This window comes from Vulpes vulpes, chromosome 1 (genome assembly GCF_048418805.1).
Source record: "Vulpes vulpes isolate BD-2025 chromosome 1, VulVul3, whole genome shotgun sequence".
NCBI lineage: Eukaryota > Metazoa > Chordata > Mammalia > Carnivora > Canidae > Vulpes > Vulpes vulpes.
In genome coordinates, this window is record NC_132780.1 from 52290061 (window position 1) to 52311329 (window position 21269).

Consider the following 21269-nt stretch of genomic DNA (forward strand, 5'->3'; position numbering starts at 1 on the left):
AAGCCCCACGTTGGGCTCCATGACCAGCATGGAGCCTACTTTAAAAAAAAAACCAACTTTTTTTAATAAAACAAAATAAATAAAACCAAGAGAAAACACATCTTAAGGTCATTCTTGCCATTCTGCAGGGCATGTGATAAAAATGAATAAAGCAACAGAGCATATTTGTGAGCACTGAGTTCCTAGCCCTGGAACCAGCTTCTCCAGCTGAGAAAGGGGCCGGTCATCCTACTCTGCTGTCGCCTCAGACCGTTGAGAGGCTCCAAGGGGGAAACATAATTCCCTCAAGAGGGAGAGGCGCCAAGAGGTGATGCTCCCCACCCCCCAGCCCTGGCTGCCCTCACTTCCTCACCTGCACTGGCAGCTCGTCCTCGTGAGACGCAGTCTCATTACTCATTTAAAACAGACCGAGGCATTATAGGGTCTCATTCATTTGGGGAATATAAAAAACAGTGAAGGGGAATAAAGGGGAAAGGAGAGAAAATGAGTGGGAAATATCAGAGAGGGAGACAGAACATGAGAGACTCCTAACTCTGGGAAACGAACAAGGGGTGGTGGAAGGGGAGGTGGGCGGGGGGGTGGGGGTGACCGGGTGATGGGCACTGAGGGGGGCACTTGATGGGATGAGCACTGGGGGTTATTCTATATGTTGGCAAATTGACACCAATACAAAATAAATTTATATAACAAATAAAATAAAATAAATAAAAATAAAGCAGACCGAGGCGTGGGGAGCCCACACACGTGTTGCTTTAGCTTCAGGAAGAATGACCGAAGGACGTGATTTAGGATTTACTTTTCTTTTCTCAATGACCTGTAACTATCGATTTACCAGAGGCTTCCAGAAAAGCACTCCGACGAAAATGAAACAATCCTGAAGTTCCCTTTGGCGCTACCTACCATTTACGAACCTTCTCTGAATACGGGATTCCCACAGCAGGAGCTGGCCCTGGCATTTCCGCTTGTTGAGCAGGTGTGGGAGGCTCCACAGGGGACCGGACTCACCTTCCGGAGCCCCGACCCCTGTTCCCAGCAAGGAGTCTCGGGAGTGGGCAGGAGGCCGCCTGTGCGTCCGGGGGCCAGGGCACCGTCAGGGCCACACTGGGCTTCCTCTCCCGGTCCTCCGGGGGGCAGCCTGGCGCCCCGGGGACAGCAGACACTGAAGACACAGAGGAGGGAGATCAGAGGTGCCCGGGGCTTGCCCGGCATTTTTCTCTGAAGAATAAGCCAGAAGCTATCCTCCGTATGGCTGCTGGGGCCTCTTCTCACACAGCACCCAGGAGGCTGAGGAGCCACGTTCCCCATCACCAGCATCTCCGAAGACCCAGGGTCCTGCTCACGGAGCCCCGAGGCGCTCCCTGCCCATGTTTCCACAGCACCCACTCTTACTTTACTTACTCATAATAATCATATTTGTAGGTCCTTTCAATAATAGTAAACCTGCCTAATATTAAGTGCCTGTTACGTGCCTGGATTTCATTTAAGTGAAATGTTTACTATTATTATCACTATTTTACCAATGAGAAAACCAAGGATCAGAAAAGCCAACAGACTTGCCTAAGCCCATGCAACTAAATACGGCAAACCGGGACTCAAACCACACTTTGCCTTCAAACCACGATGCTGCTCCCTACCTGGCAGCGGGAAATATATTTCTATGATGCTTTCTATGATGTCTTCAGCACTAAAATGAGACTTCCAACCAGATAATGTTTATAATGCTTCCTATTACTCTATAGGGTCAGAACCCCAGGACTAGAATCCTAGCTCCTCCATTTACTAGCTCTGTATCCCTGTAAAATCTGCCTAACCCTTCTGAGGTTCATTTTCTTTACCTGCAAACCAAGGATAACAGAAGTTCTGTACCTTACGGCTGTTGTGAAAATTAAATAAGATAATAATACAAAACAGTGCAGCACCCCCTTATAGTAAGTATTCAACACAATTAGCTACTTCACTGTTTTGGTTGTAAGTGGAGGAGGTATCAAGACCCTCCCGTAACATATGAGGTCTCAAGGCTATCTGTTGACGACCTCCTTGCTGTACACCTCTGTAAGCAAATGCAGAACGAGTACCCTACTCACCGTACACAATATGTTTCTTAAAACAGTGTTGGAGTGACGCAAACAAGAAATGTATGCATTGTTCTTTAGAGCTCGAATTTACTTGCTTTTGCAACTGAACAAAGAAGAGCTACTGCTAGTTCATCTCGCAAAAGGCCTTTCAGCAGACGCATGAAGACAGCAGCTGAAACAGCGATTTTCTGTAAATCGTAATCGATAAAAACAATCACATGAGTCTAGTTTCTATGCAACTTTCCAGGGACATATCTACTTTAGGACGCACAGGATGCACGTGTAGTGACTGTCATGATCCTTGCTCTTGTTTTCCTAGGAGGGCCACTCCATTCCTTCAGCCGCATGCTTCTTTCTATCATTCGTCGGTTCCTCATCCCATCTCAGGAGATGTGAGATAATTAGTGGCAAGAAATATATGTAGTACGAAGTACACGATAAGTAAAGTAAAAATCGGCACCAAGGGAAGACATTAATTATAACAGCAAGAACAGAGGGAAGCGTAGACCACACAGGTGCAGATCATCAGAGCTACAAGCTGGACTCTGAGCTTCCCAATGTTTAGAATGAAAGGGGATGCACGGTGGTTCTCCTTGTCAAGAACTAGAAGACCATGGTTCCTCCAGGATCAGTGACGGCTCCACTGCGGGCCACGCCACAGGGCTCCAGGCCACATCCACTTTATGATTTCCTCCCTACCACCCACCCTTTCTGATAAGAGCCCCCACTTCACTTCTCCCCTGCGGTCAACGGCTCGTCGCACATCCCACACTCCACAGGACATGTGTTGTGCCCGTGTGAATGCGTTCAAGTGCCCCTTCCTCAAGACACTTCATTTCTACTGCTTCGAAATATTTTACAATGTACAACTTTTATAACTGTGCAGTTGATAACCCGTACCTTCCTTCAGATTCTATATGTGGGGATTAGAAAAGAGAGACCCATTCTTCTCAAAATGCTCCAAAGAGCTGCTGGAGTGAAGCTGAGAAGGGTGAGAACACAGACGCCGCTAGAAGGGGTGGAGGACTGACAATACCCGTCAGCCTCCAGGTCAATCGAGGTGCCTTGTTTGTATGTGGGAGCCTGTAAGCTCTCCCTTTAAAAAAAAAAAAAAAAAAAAGAATAAATTTGCCTTGATGTATGTGACTTCCTGGCATCTAACCTCACTGTCTTGACCCTTTTGACTGCTCTTTTTCTATTTCTGTTCTGACTGATCCAAGATCCTTTTAAAAATTCCTCAGACTTTTCAGAACATTCCACACCCTGCCTTGGCCTCCTGGCATCAGAGCCTTTGGTTCCCTTTAATTTCGAAAGCCATGAGAGCACCGCTTATCATTCCAAACGCCAATCTCTGCCTGGCTGCAGCTGTAACCCCTCACTTAATCCACTAACCTGTCCCTCTGTCATGCGTTCACTGTGAATATCATTAATTGGGACTGAGAGGATTGGTGTAAAGACATATTTGCCAAAATTATGTCAATTATATCTTGATAAAACTGGAAAAGAGAAAATATTCACCAAAAATATACTATACGTAAGACTGGTAAGATTGCAGAACACAAACTTTAAAAAGATAAATTATTTTTAACAAATTTCATAAACTTTATGAATTAGTTTCAAATTTTTTTTTTTTTTAGTTTCAAAAAATTTTGTTCTAAGTTTGCTACATTGGGCTGGGTGATGGGTTTCCTTAGAAACATCTTAACAATGGGTTTGATTACTACTACCTATTTCTTTTTTTTTTTAATAATAAATTTATTTTTTATTGGTGTTCAATTTGCCAACATACAGAATAACTTAATCCAGTGCTCATCCCTTCAAGTGCCCACCTCAGTGCCCACTACTACCTATTTCTAAACTGCATTTCTTTTGAAATATTCACATTTCTACCTAGTTTATAAATACTTGTGATATTTTATACCCCCATTATTTTAATACAATTATTATTATTTTTATCCCCAAAGAAATAAGGGCCACAAATTGACAAACCAGAAGTTTATCTTGGAAGAATGAAAATAAAAGACAAGTTTAAAACACAGCCAATTACTGTGAGCCAGTTACTAACCTACTGGCCCTCAGCTCTGGACCTTCGCTGTTCAGCTTTATGATCCTGGAGCTGGGACTCAGCAAATGTGTTTCTCCTTTGCCAGCGAGGTCTCTGATGCGTATGATAGTACCCTCCAGGTTGTGCAGTCTACAACCTGTACCTTCCACAGCTTTTATATGTGGTTCTTCCAAGAAGAAGCTCCAGAGGGACACTGGACAGCTGCACGAGGGGGAAAGGAACCTGCCCTTTGCTGTTTGCTCATTGTTCCCATAGGGTTGCCTCAGCTAGAGCTCGACCCCCTGACAGCGGCCACTAGTTCCGATTGGTTCCAGTTTTCATTTATTTCCTTGCTCCTGGAATGCACCTCACTGCCTTCCTTCAGAGAGAAGAGGGCCAGGGTCCCCTCCTTGGAGGCTGGCATCCTAGCCTCCCAGGGCCTGGCTGTGCTCTGGGGTACCTGCTGGGAGGCAGCAGCCCCTTCTCCAAAGCCTGAGTTTCAGCCCCCTGGGGTCCTTCCCCCAAGTGATCCCAGCCTGAAAGTCGCTACCTATGTTGTTCCTCAGTATTGGCTTTTCATTCTTTATTCCTCCAAAATCCCTGCATCATTTCCCTACATTAAATTCTCTCTGTTAAAAAACCTGGTGTAGTTCCTATTTGCTTGATGGGACCCTAACTGACATGATGGTTTCTAATCCTTCCCCCCCACAGTGTGGTATTTACACAGGACTAAGATATGGACGATTAAGAGCAAATGGTACAAAGTTAGGAGCAGCTGTAAAGCTGATTTTTTTTTAGAAAAACTGCATATTTCATGAACTTGCCTCCCTATAAAACAACTTATTATGCCTTTGAATTTAATATTCAAATTTCATATAGTTTTATGTACACATCTTTAAGTTCTATAAACCCTACAAATCTGTAAATCTTATTTTACATAGAAAATTAAGTATAGTGTACAGTACACAGCAGTGGCACACAAGGGCACCACAATGTATTGTTATCTTAAATTTACTATACCCATATTTAACGTAAAATCTAAATTTGGATAAAATGTTTTCATAAAAATTTCATTTATAAAGACAAAAGGCAGTGCACCTTAGCTTGATGACTCTAGAATTTATTGATGCCAACTGCCCACTGTTAGTACTGAATTCAACAACCAACATTTAATGTTGTACTTATGTCATACAACAACATATCTTGGTAAGAACCCAAAGTTGTATATTACATTTCAGTTTTAAATATTTATTTATCCATTCATTCATTCATTTGAGAGTGTCAACCTTGAGATCATGACCTGAGCCAAAATCAAGAGCCCGATGCTTATCTGACTGAGCTGCCCACGTGCCCCTACATTTCTATTTTAAAGCAAGTCAGTTGATCCTAAAGAAATTAATTTAAAATGATCATTTAATAGTTATTATAAGATAAAAAATAATAAAGAGGCATACATTTTTTTCATGAAAACTCTGGTCTTCCATTTAGAGTGGATCAAAATGAAGAATTATTAATGCAGAGGTGCCTACACCTAGGTGGTGTAGTCAGTTAAGCATCTGACTCTTGATTTTGGCTCAGGTCATGATCTCAGGGTCATGAGACTGAGCCCTTCATCAGACTCCTTGCTCAGCCAGGAGTCTGCTTGAGATTCTCTCCCTCTCCCTCTGCCCCTTTCTCTTGTGTTCTCTCTCTCTCTCTCAAATAAATACATCTTTTAAAAAAACTATTAATGGAAAATTTGACTATGATAATTTCTCTGTGTTTTAGGACTCCATTTCAGTATTTCCATTATTTTAAACAAGAGTTATCACAGACCTAATTAAAGTATTACTAGGTTTTATATACCTAAAACCACCAAAAGAAAATATGTAAAAACAGACACCCATTGTCCTAATTCTGGCCTGCTGGAACCATATAGAATAATTCTTCTTTTCTTTCCACATTAAAGGTCCTCCAGGGGCACTTGGGTAGCTCAGTTGGCTAAGCGTCTGCCTTCAGCTGGGCTCGTGATCCCAGGGTCGCAGGATCCAGCCCCTCATTGTGTTCCCTGCTGAGCGGGGAGCCTGCTTCTCCCTCTCCCACTGCCCCTAACGCTCTCGTTTTCATTCTCATTCACACACTCTCTCTGAAATAAATAAATAAAATTTTAAAAATAAATAAATAAAGGTCCCCCAAATATTTCAGGACCACTAATTCATCAGCCTTCCTTCCTTCTGGCTCAGCAGCCATGGTCCCTCTTAGGATGTGGTTTCCAGGCTCCTCGCCATCTTGGCCTCCCTCCTCAGAATTTAAGTAAGGTCCAACTGCTACAGATCTAGATAGAAGGTCTTAGATTAACAGATCATCTGTTTGCCACTTTATTAGCTATGATAAACATCAATCAAAACTCTGAAAAAGCTGAGCTTCACAGCTAACTTTAGCCGGATATTTTAAATGCTTAGAAAGTGTGAATTTTATTTTTGTTCTAACAGTCAGATGTGAGACCTCAAATTGAAACTTGCAGTAATTTACGTGGCAAATGCCAACACCAACAGTCTAACCACAAGACGAAGGGGGGGGGGGGAGCTGCAGGAACACGTGAAAAGTGGGTCATCCTTTTCCATGGAATTCTTTCTTCCCTCTCCCATCTGTGTCACCAACCGGGGGAGCTCCGGCTCTCGGGAAATCTCCTCTCCATCTACTCCAGGCACCCTGTTGTCATGTCACTTTGTCTCAGGCACTACCATTTTTCTGAATATATGTCTTAGGCTTACAAATGTCCCTGAATAAACTCACAAGTTTTGGGGACAGTATGTGGAAACAGAAAATTACAAACTTCAAATATCTTTGACTCAGCCTTTAGTAAAATTAACATCCCTCATAGCCAAGTTTCCACAGACTTTAAGTTAAAACCATTCTTGTTCTTTATATTTTCATCATGCAGCTCAGTTTCTGTCTATGACTACTTGCTAAGGGCAACGAAGTTGACTATACAATGGGAAGGTTGGTCTTACAGGTTCCAAGTTCTGCTCACTTGTACCTTTGGCATTATAAATGTTTGTTGTAGGAAACTTAATTTTCTAAAATGTTTGTTGTAGAAACAGTGTTTGCCTGCATCAAGCTATAACCACTGCCTGTGACGGGTGATTGAGGCGACTTCTAGTTGCAGCTCTAATGGACTCATTCTGACTGGACTTGGCACACGCAGCCATGGAACCTCCCTGGTGTGGAAGGGGTGTGGCCCTGCTCATCTGCGAACACCAAGACCTTTTATCTTGTCTTTTTCCATTCAGGGCATAATAAACACTGGGATCCAACACACCTCTTTTTATTTTTTTTTTCTTTTTAAGGATTTTTTATTTATTTGAGAAAGAGCAAGAGAGAGAGAGAGACAGAGAGAGGGAGAGGGAGAGGGAGAAGCAGACTCCCCACTGAGCAGGGAGCCTGATGCCGGGCAGATGCTTAACTGACCGAATCACCCAGGCGCCCCCCAATACACCTCTTTTTAAAAAGTCATGCAAATTAAAAAGAAATCCTTCAACAACAGGGACTGTGTATCATCATTGCACCTTCCAGAACACATGGTTCGGAGATTTCCAAATGTATGGGGCTCAAAATATTAGTTGAAGTGGACAGCTATCACTTAAAGCTAAATTTCATTGCCATTAAAATGGAACATGAAGGTTCAGAAGAAATCAACTTTTACTTCTTCTTCTTTTTTTTTTTTTTTTGAGTTTTTACTTCCTTGCCAGGTTTATAAATATTTGTTTCAGAATGGGCCCACTTTTACAGATACTGAGTATCCTCCATAATAGTATCTGAAGCCTTTTGGTTGTAGGTGACAACAATTTAACTCAAGCGAGTTTAAGCCAAGAAAAAGAGGAGGATTTAATGCTTCTTATAATGAAGAAGATAACTCAGAGGCTCAAATACTATCATCAAGACTGACTCTTTTCTCTCTTCTTCTCTGGCCTCCCTTCTTCTATGCTGGTTTCATTCTCAGGAAGACTCCCACTGGCTCCCTCCCAACTAGCAATCTTATGTTTATATCCTTTCTTCTCACAACCCAGAAGGAAGACAGACAGACCCTCTACCAAATCTTAGGGAAGACTCTCAGTTAACTCTGCTTGGACCACACCTCTCTCCTCAGGCAGGGAATTAATGCATCCTGATGGACAGACCCCCGGGAGAAGGGGAGGGAGTACCCCAAAGGAAAAATTGCCACACTGATAAGTCTACTCAACAATTCAAGGTCTGAAATTGTAAGTTCTTTTGTTTTCCTTCTGGGCATGATAGAAATAAAACCATGGTTCTGCCAAGTGGACTTCTAAAATGACTATAATTATACAGTACACTCTCACTGGCACAGAGAAATGATATTTACTGGGTTTACTCTATGCCAACGACAGTGTCAGACATTTTATAGACATTGGCTTATTTGATTCTCATAATATGTAGATATTTAAGATGAAAGTACAGAGGTTTAGAGAAGTTACATAACAAATAATAGAACCAAAAAATGTAAGTTGAGTCTACCTGTCTTCAAAATCCCTTGCTTTCAGCACTGAGAGTTTTAGGGCTCTTTTGGGTTTCTTTACTGTGGATATCGGAAATTTATGGATAAAATCTCAAAGACCTACAGATCAAACAAGGCCAATTTAATTAAAAAGAAGGCAGTTATGCATAGAAAGTGATTTATCAGATGCCCTGAGAGAGTTTTACTAGTTGCCCAAAATTCCTCCACTAGAGATTATTTTGGACTAAGTAATTACTGCTGCTTAGCTTATTTTATTTTTTTCACTATAAATACTTCCCAAGAGCACTTGGGATAATGAGCCTTGTTAAAATGCAAATGCCCCAAGAAGGGGTAATACATGAGGCTTTCTTCTATTAGCCAAGACCTTTATGTCCATCAGATCCTCCACTCCTTTTCACATGGCCCTTCCCCAGGAAAGAGACATGAGACAGGTCACATCACATTGCTCGACAGAACATCTTGGTAAAGCTCACAGCAGCCAGTAGACTGCAAAGAGGCTGGGAAAAATTCTGTAACCTTTGTACTCCCAATGAAAATTACTCAGCATTTGATCATATAACCCAGGAAAACTGTAAAAAGGCTTGAGAACAGCAACAAAAAGAAATACAGTTACTATACAGACTATGAATTAGCAAAGAGAATCAGGGAATTAAGGCAGGAATAGTAACTGTGAGAATTTGCACTAATGTTTCCATACTTAATTTTAGAAACATAAACCTCTTGGGTATACATTATTTAGTAAAGGGGGAAAAATTTAATCTTTAGTGACTATGGTTAAATGCTTTACATCACACAACATTACTGGTGCTACCACAATATTACCCACAGGAATTTCATACAAAATGTAGTCTCAGGTTACACAGAGCACCACTGGCAGGAAATATCAGAAAGGGAGACAGAATATAAAGACTCCTAACTCTGGGAAAAGAACTAGGGGTGGTGGAAGGGGAGAAGGCGGGTGGGGGTGGGGGTGAATGGGTGACTGGCACTGAGGGGGGCACTTGACGGGATGAGCACTGGGTGTTATTCTGTATGTTGGCAAACTGAACACCAATAAAAAATAAATTTATTATTTAAAAATAAATAAATAAATAAAAAGAAAGAAAGAAAGAAAGGGGGCAGCAGATAATGGGTCCCAGCCTCCTGCCAGCCTCCCGCCCCACAGCACCTCTGGACAACTTCCTGAGAACTGCCTCTTAACCACTGGCTTTCAGCCACTTCCTCTCTGAACTGGGACAGTTAGGAAGCATTTATTTTCTAACAGTTTCTCTTCATAAGCAATTTTGCAAATGAAATTTTAATTTGCATTCAACAAATTAAAAAGAAGAGGCAGTGGGGGTGGACGAAAAAGAGGGAAAGGAGGGAGGAAGAGACGGAAGGAGGAAGAACTACATTCTACCTATAATATTTATTTCCTAGACTCTTAGTTCCAAGGGACAACTGAAGAGAAAAAACTTTCAAGGTCATGATAGTTCAACCCCTACTTCTTCAATATGAGGAAGTGAGGCCCAGAGAGGTTAAGAACTTCCCCAGTATCAGGATGTCAGTAGCAGAGCTGAGTTTCTCGCCCACATCTCCTTACTCCCAGTCCTGTGCTCTTTCCATAGTCAAAACTTCATGCCAAGGGACAGGCCAGACGTTGTCAATAGGCAGCAGCAGGACTGGAGTTACGCTGCGTCCCTGTGTATAAAACCATTTCTGCAGGCGAGGAAGGAGGACGGGTGTTGTCGGCTGACGGGAGGTTCCCTATCACACATTTCTTGGGGCGCATGCTGTAGCATCTACATGAGAACACATTAAAAGGCTTCTCTGATACACTCAGTTACCAAAGTTCTTGACAGGTGACAGCATCAGCCAGAGTCATTCCAAATTCTGTCCTCTGCCAGGCTATGTACACCCAAGTGCTCTCGTACTTGTAACAGGAAATGCGTATCATTCTCCTCACCAACAAACATTTAGGCCACGCCTCCTCTTGAAAACACTAAGGCAGCCTCTGGAGCTATGAAGAGAGGTACATAGCTTGGACCCTTCATAGGCAGTGCTTTAAATCTGTGATGAGCTAGCACACACATATGAAAGAGGACCTCAAAGTTGGTGTATCTAAGTACAAATAAGAGCAAAGGATAAGGCTATAGGACTTCTAGGAAGACCTCCAGAGAATTAGAAAATCTAAACATAGACTTCCTTGAGTATAGCTGAACAATATCCACTGTGGTAATTAAGATTCAAAGATAGAAGTATTCACTGGACATGAAACACTGCTTATCTCAATTTTTATATTAATGTTATGGCATCCAATTGCAAATCATCAGAAACATACTATCTTGAGATATGGCTCATATTTATGAAACAAATACGATCCTGGTACCTCATGTAAACAAAAAGACTATATTGAAAAATATCTCAAATGTAAAATAAAGTATGTGTATATTGTTAAAACACCTACTTATAACCTCCCAACAAGCAAAAATCCAGGGCTGGATGGCTTCACTGGTGAACTTGACAAAACATTCAAAGAAGATTTAATACCTATCCTTCTCAAATCCTTCCAAAGAGTTGAGGAGAAAGAAGTGCTTACAAACTCATTTTATGAGGCCAGCAACCCTGAAACTAAAGCCAAAGACACCATAAAAACAAAAAGTTATAGGCCAATATTCCTGATGAATATAGAGGCAAAAATCTACAATCAAGTATTAACAAACTGAATTCAACAATCCATTAAAAAGATCATATGCCAACATTAAGTAAGATTTATTTCAGGGATGCAAGGATGGTTCAACATCAAATAATGTAATATTAATGAAGCGAAAAGATAAAAATCATATGATGACCTCAACAGATGCAGAAAAAGCATTTGACAAAATTCAACATCCATTTATGATAAAAACTCAAGAAAATGGGCATAAAGGAAATATACCTCAACATAATAAAGGCTATATATGACAAGCCCGCAGCCTTTAAGACCAGAAACAAGACTAGGATGCCAACTCTCCCCACTTTCATTCAACATAGTATTAGAAGTCCTAACCACAGCAATCAGACAAGACATAAAGAAGAAATCAATGGTACCCAATTTGGTAAGAAAGAAGTAAAACTGTCGCTGTTTAACAGATGGTGCAATATCATATAGAGAACACCCTAAAAATTCCACTCAAAACTGTTAAAAGTAATAAATGAATTCAATAAAGTTACAGTAACAAAATTAAAATACAAAAATCTGTTGCATTTCCATACACTAGTAACAAGCTATGAGAAAGAGAAATCAAGAAAAAAAAATCTCATAATTCCATCAAAAGATACCTAAAAATAAATTTAACCAAAAAGGTTAAAGACTATAAACTAAACCATACAATGTTGATGAAAAAAACTGAAAATGAAATAAATAAATGTTAAGATATTTCACACTCATATATTGGAAGAATTATTATTGTTAAAATGTCCATACTATCCAACGTAATTTACAGATTCAATGCAATCCTTATCAAAATTCCAATGGCATTTTTCACAAACTAGAAAAAATCATTTTAATAACTGTATGGAACCACAAAAGACTCCAAATAGCCAAAACAATCTTGGGGAAAAAGAACAAAGTTACAGGTATCACACTCCCTGATTTCAAACTACAGTACAAAGCTAGAGTAATCAAAACTATATGATATTGCCATAAAAGCAGACACACAGATTAATAAAACAGAATGGAAATAAACCCGTGCATACATGGTCAATTAGCTTATGACAAAGGAGGCAAGAGGATACAATGCAGAAAGGCGAGTATCATCGTTGGTGTTGAGAAACTGGGCAGCCACATACAAAAGAACAGAACTGAACCACTATCTTACACAATACACAAAAATTAACTCAAAATGGATTAGATTTGAATGTGAGACCTAAAGCCATAAAACTCCTTGAAGAAAATATAGCTGGTAAGCTCCTTGACAATAATGTTAGTGATGTGGTTTTGGGTCTGACTCCAAAGGCAAGGACAACAAAACCAAAAATAAACAAATGAGAGTACACCAAATGTAAAAAGCCTCTAAACAAAACAAAACAAAACAAAAGCTTCTACATAGTCAAGGAAACCATCAACACAATTAAAAGGCAACCTACCAAATGGGAAAAGATATTTACCAATTATATATCCCATAGGGGTTAATATCCGAAATATATAGGGAACTCATATAACTCAAAAACAAACAAACCACAACAAAATCTGATTTAAAAAATGGGCAGAGGACCTGAATAGATATTTTTCCAAAGAAGATATACAGCACTCGGAAGATGCTCCACATCAGTAAACATCAGGGGAATGCAAATCAGAACGGCAGTGAGATATCACCTCACACCTGCCAAAATGGTTATTATCAAAAAGACAAGAAATAAGAAGTGATGGTGAGGATGTGGAGAAAAAGGCACCCTCATGCACTGTTGGTGGGAATGAAGTTGGTGGAGCCACTGTGGGAAACAGTGTGAAAGTCCCTCAAAAAATTAAGAATAGAATTACCATGCGATCCAGCAATTCCACTTCTGGGTGTATATCAAAACACACGGAAACACTAATTTGATAAGATACATGCATACTCATGTTTGCTGCGGCCTTCTTCACAATAGCCAAGATTTGGAAACAACCTGTTGATAGATGAATGGATAAAGAAGGTGTATCACACACACACACACACACACACACAATACTATCCAGCCACCAAAAAGAGTGAAAATTACCATTTGCAACAACATGGACAGACCTTGACGGTATTATGCCACATAAGGTAAGCCAGACAGAGAAAGGTAAATACTGCAGGATTTCACTTATTTGTGGAAGCTAAAACCAACCAACAAAACAAAGCCCAGACTCATAGACATAGAGAACAGATTAGTGGTTGCTAGAGAGGAGAGGATGGGGAAGTAAAACGGGTGAAGGGCACCAAGAGGCAGACACCAAAGTCCACCTATGAAATAAGTCAAGGAAACGTAGCCTACAGCACGGGGAATCCAGCTGATAACACTGCATTAACTTGGGCGACAAATGGTCACTACGCTTATTCTGTTATCAGTTCCTGAAGTACACAGATGTCAAATCATGTGTTGTACACACGAAATTTATATAATATTGTATGTAACTTATACTTCAATAAAAAGACACAGACTTGTAAAATTAAAATATGTGCCTTGTTGAAATATATACTGTTTTATTTTCGGTATCACAGAAGATTAAGGCGAGAAAGTAACCGAGGCGCCAGTGTCTCCATTTATCAGCTGTTCCGCTCACCCTTTCAACATCCCTACCAGTGGCTTCTCATCCCATGCTTGAAAACCTTAAACTGTTGTGATTTAAACAAAATGGGTGCAACTGCTTTGTGCTGCATTGACTGAAGAATAAACCAAGATGGGTTCTACTATATTTGGCTCTTCACCCCATTACCAAGACTTCTAGCTACACATGGCGGGTAACTTTTCACACAAACCTAGGCCTCTGGCACAACTAGTTGATTAAACAATCCTCTTGTTTCCTATTGATAGATTAAAAGAGTAACACTAACAGATGAATTAAATGGCAACACTTTCCATCTATCACCACCACCAAGGGTAAAAGCAGGATAGAGCAGCCGTGGGAGGGGAGAAGGGGTCACTTGACTCTTACCGCTTGGCCAGCTGGGTCTATTCTCTGTGTACCTCTGCAGGACCGTAGAGGACGGGCTTTCCAACTCACCTGTGTTTTGAGAACGACATCCACAAATTTAAACTTTCATCAAAACCTCATTTAATTCTCTGTAATCTGAGCTGCCCTGAGGAGCCGTCATCCTTTACAGCAGAATTGCAGGGTGTAGGCATGTGCATGTTTGTGCTCTGCCTCTCGTACTCCCCGCTGAGCATGTGGCTCCAAGCAGACTAACCAGGCTCCTAGGTGGGGACACAGTGATGAGACCCAGGAGATACGGTAGCATCCAGCATGGATCAGAAACATGCTGGGCCCTCGCAAATGTCTGCTACGGATTCTTTTACACGTTACCAACACAACGTACGGACTGGCTACCTAGAGTTAGAGCTAATTTATGGCTAATGACTTCTCTGCCACTTTATTCGCAAGCCCCCTTTGTAAGTACTGTTAGACACGTGTTACCAGCAGCACAGCAGTCGGGGCCTGGCAGAGAAGCTTCCCTGAGATCCTCCGGTAGCAGAGAAATTACAGAGCATCAGAAAGCAGCTGATGGGATGTATGATGAGGGTGTGGAGCAGGTCGAGAGAAGCAAAACAGCGAAGGAATGTCAAAATCAAAGACAAACACAAGAATGGGGTGCAAAAGCACTGAGGATTCCAACCGTTAATTTGCACTTCTGAACTAGAACTTTCCTTCAAACACAGTGCCCTGCCTCATGTCTTTTTAAAATTTTGGAACTTGAGGAAGCAACCCCAAATGTCAGCATATACTACTCCCTATCAACCAGTATTAAGAAGCACTGTGCATAAACCACGAGACTTTGCACCCCACAACCCCAGATGAAAAAGACAGAGAAAGTGCAAATTCCTCAATGAGGTGAAACTTGACCTCTGTTAGCACCAAGAAGGCTGCTTAGGAGTGGGGAAAGAGAAAAACAGAGGGAACAGGAGGAGAGCAGGTGTTGCAAGGGGATGCCTCAAGCAGGAGAATAGGAAGCGGTGCCGGTAACGGAGGAGAGAGATGGCTTCACTACCCCTACAACCGTCCGCAGCACGGTTCCCCCCCCCCCCCCCAGATGTTCGACCAATGACTCCATCGACCAAAACCGTCAGGCACCACAAATAAGTCATCCTGACAGATACCTGAAAAGTTTCAGGCTGCCAAACTACTGCCAATGCTCAGTGTAAAAAAAATGAACAATTCTGCTGTAAATTCATCTCAGGTTTTAAGATCAGGACCGTCATGTATTGTACACTAGCATTTTCACAAGTAAAATTCAGAGAACAGTTATTGGCTCTTGTTAATAATCAAATGCTCTAACGTCTCCCAACATTTATTCCAAAGCACTCCCAGAAGATTTCTTATAAAAACGGGCATATTTCCCAAGTGAACAGGTATAGAATGTGTATCAATTTTTTAAAAACCTGTCCCTGGCGAGTTTCCTAAAGGACCAGCAGCAGGAATTATAAGCCAGATGTGGACCTTTCAGGGTCTGAACCAGATATGGTGAGAGTCTACAGACCTATTCGAATTTACTTAAATAAAGCCCCAATGTGACAGAAATATGGCTGCAAATAGGGTTAACTATGGACTACAAACATTTTTATGGAAAAAGAACTAAAGATTGAGCATTTGGGGGCAACCCCAGTATAAGGCAAATTCTATTCGGCTCACTAGTTAAAACGCCAGCACTGTGTCTAACAAAGCCGAGATGTACGTGAATACACGTAATTCAGAGAGGAAAAAAATTTAATGCAAGTGTCATCAGTTTAAGTTCTGCTTTCCAAACCATAAGCAGATGTTGACTCTGCCTGGCCTTAGCTTTAAAATATGCATCAGGCTTTTGCTGGGAAGCAAAGTGGCATCACTTGTTTGGAGATGTCTTACAGTTACACCTGAATCCCCTCCACGGAGAACAAAGCACAGGACACGTGAAACTACCTGCAAATGTGTAATATTCATCAGTTTACAGCCAGCTTTACTTCTCTGTGTGCTGTTATCCAAGCACTGCTCTGAAAACATCCCCATTCCCGATAAGAAAAATGAAGCCCGGCTTACACAACATACCAAACTGCATGCAGGGATTTAGAGAAAGTCCAACTAAACTCTGGCTCTAGACCGTGTGATGAGAATTGAGCTGTAGGATTTTCGCAAAGGGCGAAAATCAAGAATGAGTTTTCAGGATTTTGTATTTTTACCGCAGCCCATGCACTGGCTTCCTGCGCTCTGCAAACCCGTGAATTAACTACATACCTACAAACCCTTTTAAGCAGAGCACAGGAGGAATCGCAGCCCACTATTCTGTTACCCTTCCCGGGGGAAGAAAACCCAAACTGGGGCTGGGAGACAAGCACGAATGCCCGCTGCAAGCACACTTACTGATCTTTTCCTCATCTCGTGAGAAAGGGAAGCAGCAGAGCTGGCCCATGGCCCCGGCGCTGTCCCCCGCGCGGGGCTCGGCTCCCGGGTACCCCAAGGACCCGCCGCTGCTCGCCCGCCCGCCGCTGCTCTGCGCCCCGCGGCCTCCTGCAGCCCAGGAGCAGCCCCGGGCGGGAGGAGCCAGCGCGGAGGGGGGAGGGAGGAGGGAGGGCCGGGAGAGGGAGGAGGGGGAGAGGGGAAGAGAGAGGAGGGGGGGGAGAGGGGAGGAGGAGGCTCCCGGCTGGGGGGAGGGACGGGAGAGGGGAGGAGGGGAGAGGGGAGGAGGGAGAGGAGGGGAGGGGAGAGGGGAAGACGGAGAGGAGGGGAGGGGAGAGGAGGGGAGGGGAGAGGAGGGAGAGGAGGGGAGGGGAAGACGGAGAGGAGGGGAGGGGAGAGGAGGGGAGAGGAGGGAGAGGAGGGGAGGGGAGGGGAGGGGAGGGGAGAGGAGGGAGAGGAGGGGAGGGGAGAGGAGGGAGAGGAGGGGAGGGGAGGGGAGGGGAGGGGAGGGGAGAGGAGGGAGAGGAGGGGAGGGAGAGGTTCCCTGCTGGGGGGAGGGACGGGAGGGGAGGGAGAGGGGAGGAGGGGAGAGGGGAGGGAGAGGGGAGGAGGGGAGAGGGGAGGAGGGAGAGGAGGGCAGGAGGGGAGGGGGGAGGAGGGAGAGGAGGGCAGGAGGGGAGGGGGGAGGAGGGAGAGGAGGGCAGGAGGGGAGGGAGAGGCTCCCGGCTGGGGGAAGGGACGGGACGGGAGGGGAGGGAGAGGGGAGGAGGGGAGAGGGGAGGAGGGGAGAGGGGAGGAGGAAGAAGAGGGGAGGGGAGAGGGGAAGACGGAGAGGAGGGGAGGGGGCAGCTCCGGGTGGGAGCAGAAAGGCTCCGCCTCCCGCAGCTGCAGCCGAGGGGGGACCGCCTGGGGCTGAAGGGACCACATGCTCAGGCTCCCGCAGGACCGCCCCGGCCTCCCCAGGACCCCCCAGGGCCCCCCAGGACCTCTCAAGCCCCCCAGGACGCCCCCCAGGACCTCCTCGGCCCCCCAGGACCGCGGCTCCGCCTTCCGCGCAGCCCGCGGCCCCCAAGCTCAGGGCTCGGGCACGTCCGGCCTTGCCCGGGGGTCGCAGGGGGGGGCGGGGCCCCGCGTCCGCCGGGAAGGTGGGGGAGCGGCCTCGCCCCAGCGCCCTCGGCCCCTCCGGCCCAGCCCCGCACCTGCGCCCTCCTCGGACTCAGAGCCCCGCCCCCCGGGCCCCGCGCCGCCAGCCGCCGGCCGAGCCCGTAGCCCCCGCCGCCGAATGTGGGGTCGCGGATCCCGGGCTCGGAGAATAGCCCCGATCTGGAAGCCCGGGCGGGAGAGAGCAGGGGCCGCGGCCGGGCCCGGAAGGCTCCCGGGTCCGCAGCTTCGGGGCGCGGCGACCCCGGCCACGGCCCGACCCGAGCACAGACCTGGGGGGGCGGGGGGGGAGGGGAGGGGAAGGACCCAGGGGAAGGGACCCGAGGGACCCGAGGGACCGGGTGTCCTTACTCTGCACCAAGGAAAGAACTATTCCTAGTGAAGCGTCGTCATGAACAAAACGCGAAGCCCTGCAGGCCTAACCACCCCCCCCCCCCCACACACACCCACCACTACCCTGCTGCGGCCCAAGACCTTTGGAAGCAGCAAGACAGAGGCCCCCGGGGGCTCCGCAGTCGGGCGAATAAATAAAATCTTCCAAAAAGAGAAGTAGGAAGCCAGAGGTTTGAGTCCCAGACCGTGGGGTACCAACCGCTGGGAAATCCTGGCCTGAGTGTGGGGGCCTCCCTGTGGACCTCCAGGCCAGGGAGCTCAGGATCAAGTGTTTAAGTCGTTCCAAGGCAGACGGTCTGGGAGCAAGGCAAGGCCAGAGAGCGGGTTGAGAACCTGTCCGCACCTGCACCTGCGTGCACCTGGTCCCTTCAGCTTGGCCACCAATCTCTTCTCCTCCTCCTCCTCCTCCTCCTCCCCCTCCTTCCTCCCCCTCCCTCCTCCTCCTCCTCCTCCTCCTCCTCCTCTGGTTCCAGTTTCCTGCCCTGGAGCTGCCCTCAGAGCAAGAAGGCCCCTCCCTGAATGCGGCCCCCAGGGGCCAACACTCTGTCCTGAACCCGCACAGCAACTTCACTGTATTAACTAATTCTTTTTTTCTTAAAGATGTTATCTATTAATTCATGACACAGAGAGAGGCAGAGACCCAGGCAGAGGGAGAAGCAGGCTCCCTGCGGGGAGCCGGATGGGTCACTGCATCCTGTGACCCCAGGGTCAGCCCTGGGCTGAAGGCAGCGCTCAACCGCTGAGCCCCGGGGCGCCCCTATTAATTAATTCCTATTGGCACTACTTCTGACAACATGTAATTAAGAATAAAAATAAAAGTAAACCTCAGGATATTCTGCAATATAAGGAGGAAAGGTATATATATGGTATATTTATATAATATAATGTCATATATATATGACAGATATATATATATATAACGTCAGATCTATGTTTCATAAGCATTAACAGTGAATCAACCATAACACGAGATTAGAAAACAACTGAAAAATTCAAGACAGGAATTTTTAAACTGGCTTTTAACTGTGCAAATAATTAGCATATCATTTAACCTCTCCTAGAGGACAGGAGTCTGGTTCCCAGCACTAAGGTTCGTCTCTGTTCTGGAAGGCTATAGTTTCATGCTGTAGGTTACAGCTACTCTCAGCCCAGGATTTCCAGGAATGGTCTTCACATTGCAAACTTCTTTTTTTGATGAAGATGATTCACTAAATACACAATTAAATGTAATTTCTCTTCTACAGATTTCATAAGAGTCTCCATAAACCCAAAATTTTCAACTCAAAATAATAGAGACATTCCTAGGTCTGCATTTTTGTTAGTTTGAGAAACAAACCATAGATAGGTTGGGAATAGTGGTTAAAAAAAAAAAAAAAGATTCCCCACTGCCCCTGCCATCACATGTCCCTCCTCAAATTTGAAGAGCTACCCTACAGAACGACCTAAAAAGTAGTCATCATTTCCCCAATTGTTTGGGAATACAACAGGGTGTAACCGACCTGAACAGCAGAGGATCTGAGCCCCTCCCCGCCCTTCCCTCTCTAACAAAAACAATCAAGTAGTTGAACAAGAATAAATCCTAAGGTTTACTGGGTACTTATTATATGCCAGGCCCTTGCTCACTCCTTTACATTTACAAGTTCGTTTCATCCCTACCACAGTTCTGTGACGTAGGTGGCATTTCTATCCCCCTTTTACAGCTGGAAACAGTTGAGCTCAGAAAAGTAACTAAACCAAAACCTCTCAGACACTATAGGACGACAATGGGATTTGAACTCCATTTGTTCGGCTGCACAAAGCCTGAGCATCTCACCCCAGAGATCTTAGTATTAAACACATTTTGCAAGTGGTATCAGGTATACGCCTTATGAGGCAACTTACTACAATTTCAGAATATGCAGAAAAGTAGCTATTTAACCAAGCTCAACGATAATATGTTTAAATGTCTTGGTTTCTCATGTTTGGTCACCAAATTCCTTTATTAGTAGGGCAAGAGTAATATAATCGTCTTCTAAGGCAGAACCCTTACTGGAGCGGGGGCCTAGCTCTGCGGCCTGCATGCCGTGGGGAGGCCTGTCCAGAGCGCAGAGACCCCAGAATGGCCCCTGCAAGCAGGCACCTTCCAGGGGAAATAGCAGCTCATCCCACTCATGAATAACCCCTGAGAACATTAATGGGATTTTATCAGGAGATTAACAGACTCCTTTCAGTCACATAGAGAGATGTACCATAACTAGAAGATTTTTTAAAAAGTTGACCTGAATGAGAAAAATACCTGATACGATACCAGGTTCGTGACTTTAAAGCTATGACCTTTCCGCATTTTCTTTTCTCACAGGCCTCGCTGTGAACAAACTGTGGCTGGGACGGATACCTGTTTGCTGCGGTTGCTTGGATTCTTGTTATAATGGTTAAAATGGTAGGAGGGGAACCAAACAGCACGAGGGGGTGGCAGCCGCCTCTTCCCCATGGGCTGTCAAGTATCAGCTCTGACAATATTGTCTCTACTGGGAAAAGAGAATTCTATGACCCAAACTCTATTCTCTGTATCACTCGGTGACATTATTTTCAATCTGAAAACATATATATTTGAATTTCGGAGCAGCCTCACTATATAAAAATCTGACTCAAAGTAAAGAATAAGTCTCACTGTAAGATTATGAAGCTGTCCAGATCACCACCTCTTCTGAGGCCTCCAATTCATCAATTAAAGCTGGGTTTGACAATTTACAGAAACGCGTGAGAAAGGAAAGAAAAAAGTAAATGTTCCTTTATTAACCAGAGTAGACAGAAAGAGGACATTAAACCATTTAGTGTAAAGAGAAGGAAAAAATAATTTTAGCCTCTTAGGAGGGATATGTCTCAGGAGACATGCCTTCAAGCATAAGGGACACACTTTGGGAAGATTTCATTATACAGCAGGTGGCACACTTACGGAAACTGTTATGCCAAGAAATGTCACGGTTTCAGTGAAAATGTACGTAAGTTCAAGAAATGCTTGACAATTCA

General features: G+C 44.4%; 1 protein-coding gene across 5 annotated transcripts in view; it reads right to left on the reverse strand.

Annotated features, from left to right (window-relative positions):
• The window catches only part of AKAP7 (A-kinase anchoring protein 7), a 125207-nt gene that overhangs the window by 18770 nt on the left and 85168 nt on the right, over positions 1-21269 (reverse strand). For 2 of the 5 annotated variants that reach the window (XR_012002655.1, XM_072764201.1), the window contains exon 8: positions 14274-14342. The exons of the other annotated variants lie outside the window; for them this stretch is intronic. Coding sequence is in view for 1 of the 2 variants with exons in the window: in XM_072764201.1 (XP_072620302.1) it covers positions 14274-14342 (69 nt within the window). In the remaining variant the exon portion in view is untranslated. The remainder of the gene's footprint in view (positions 1-14273; positions 14343-21269) is intronic. 5 annotated transcript variants of the gene reach the window in all.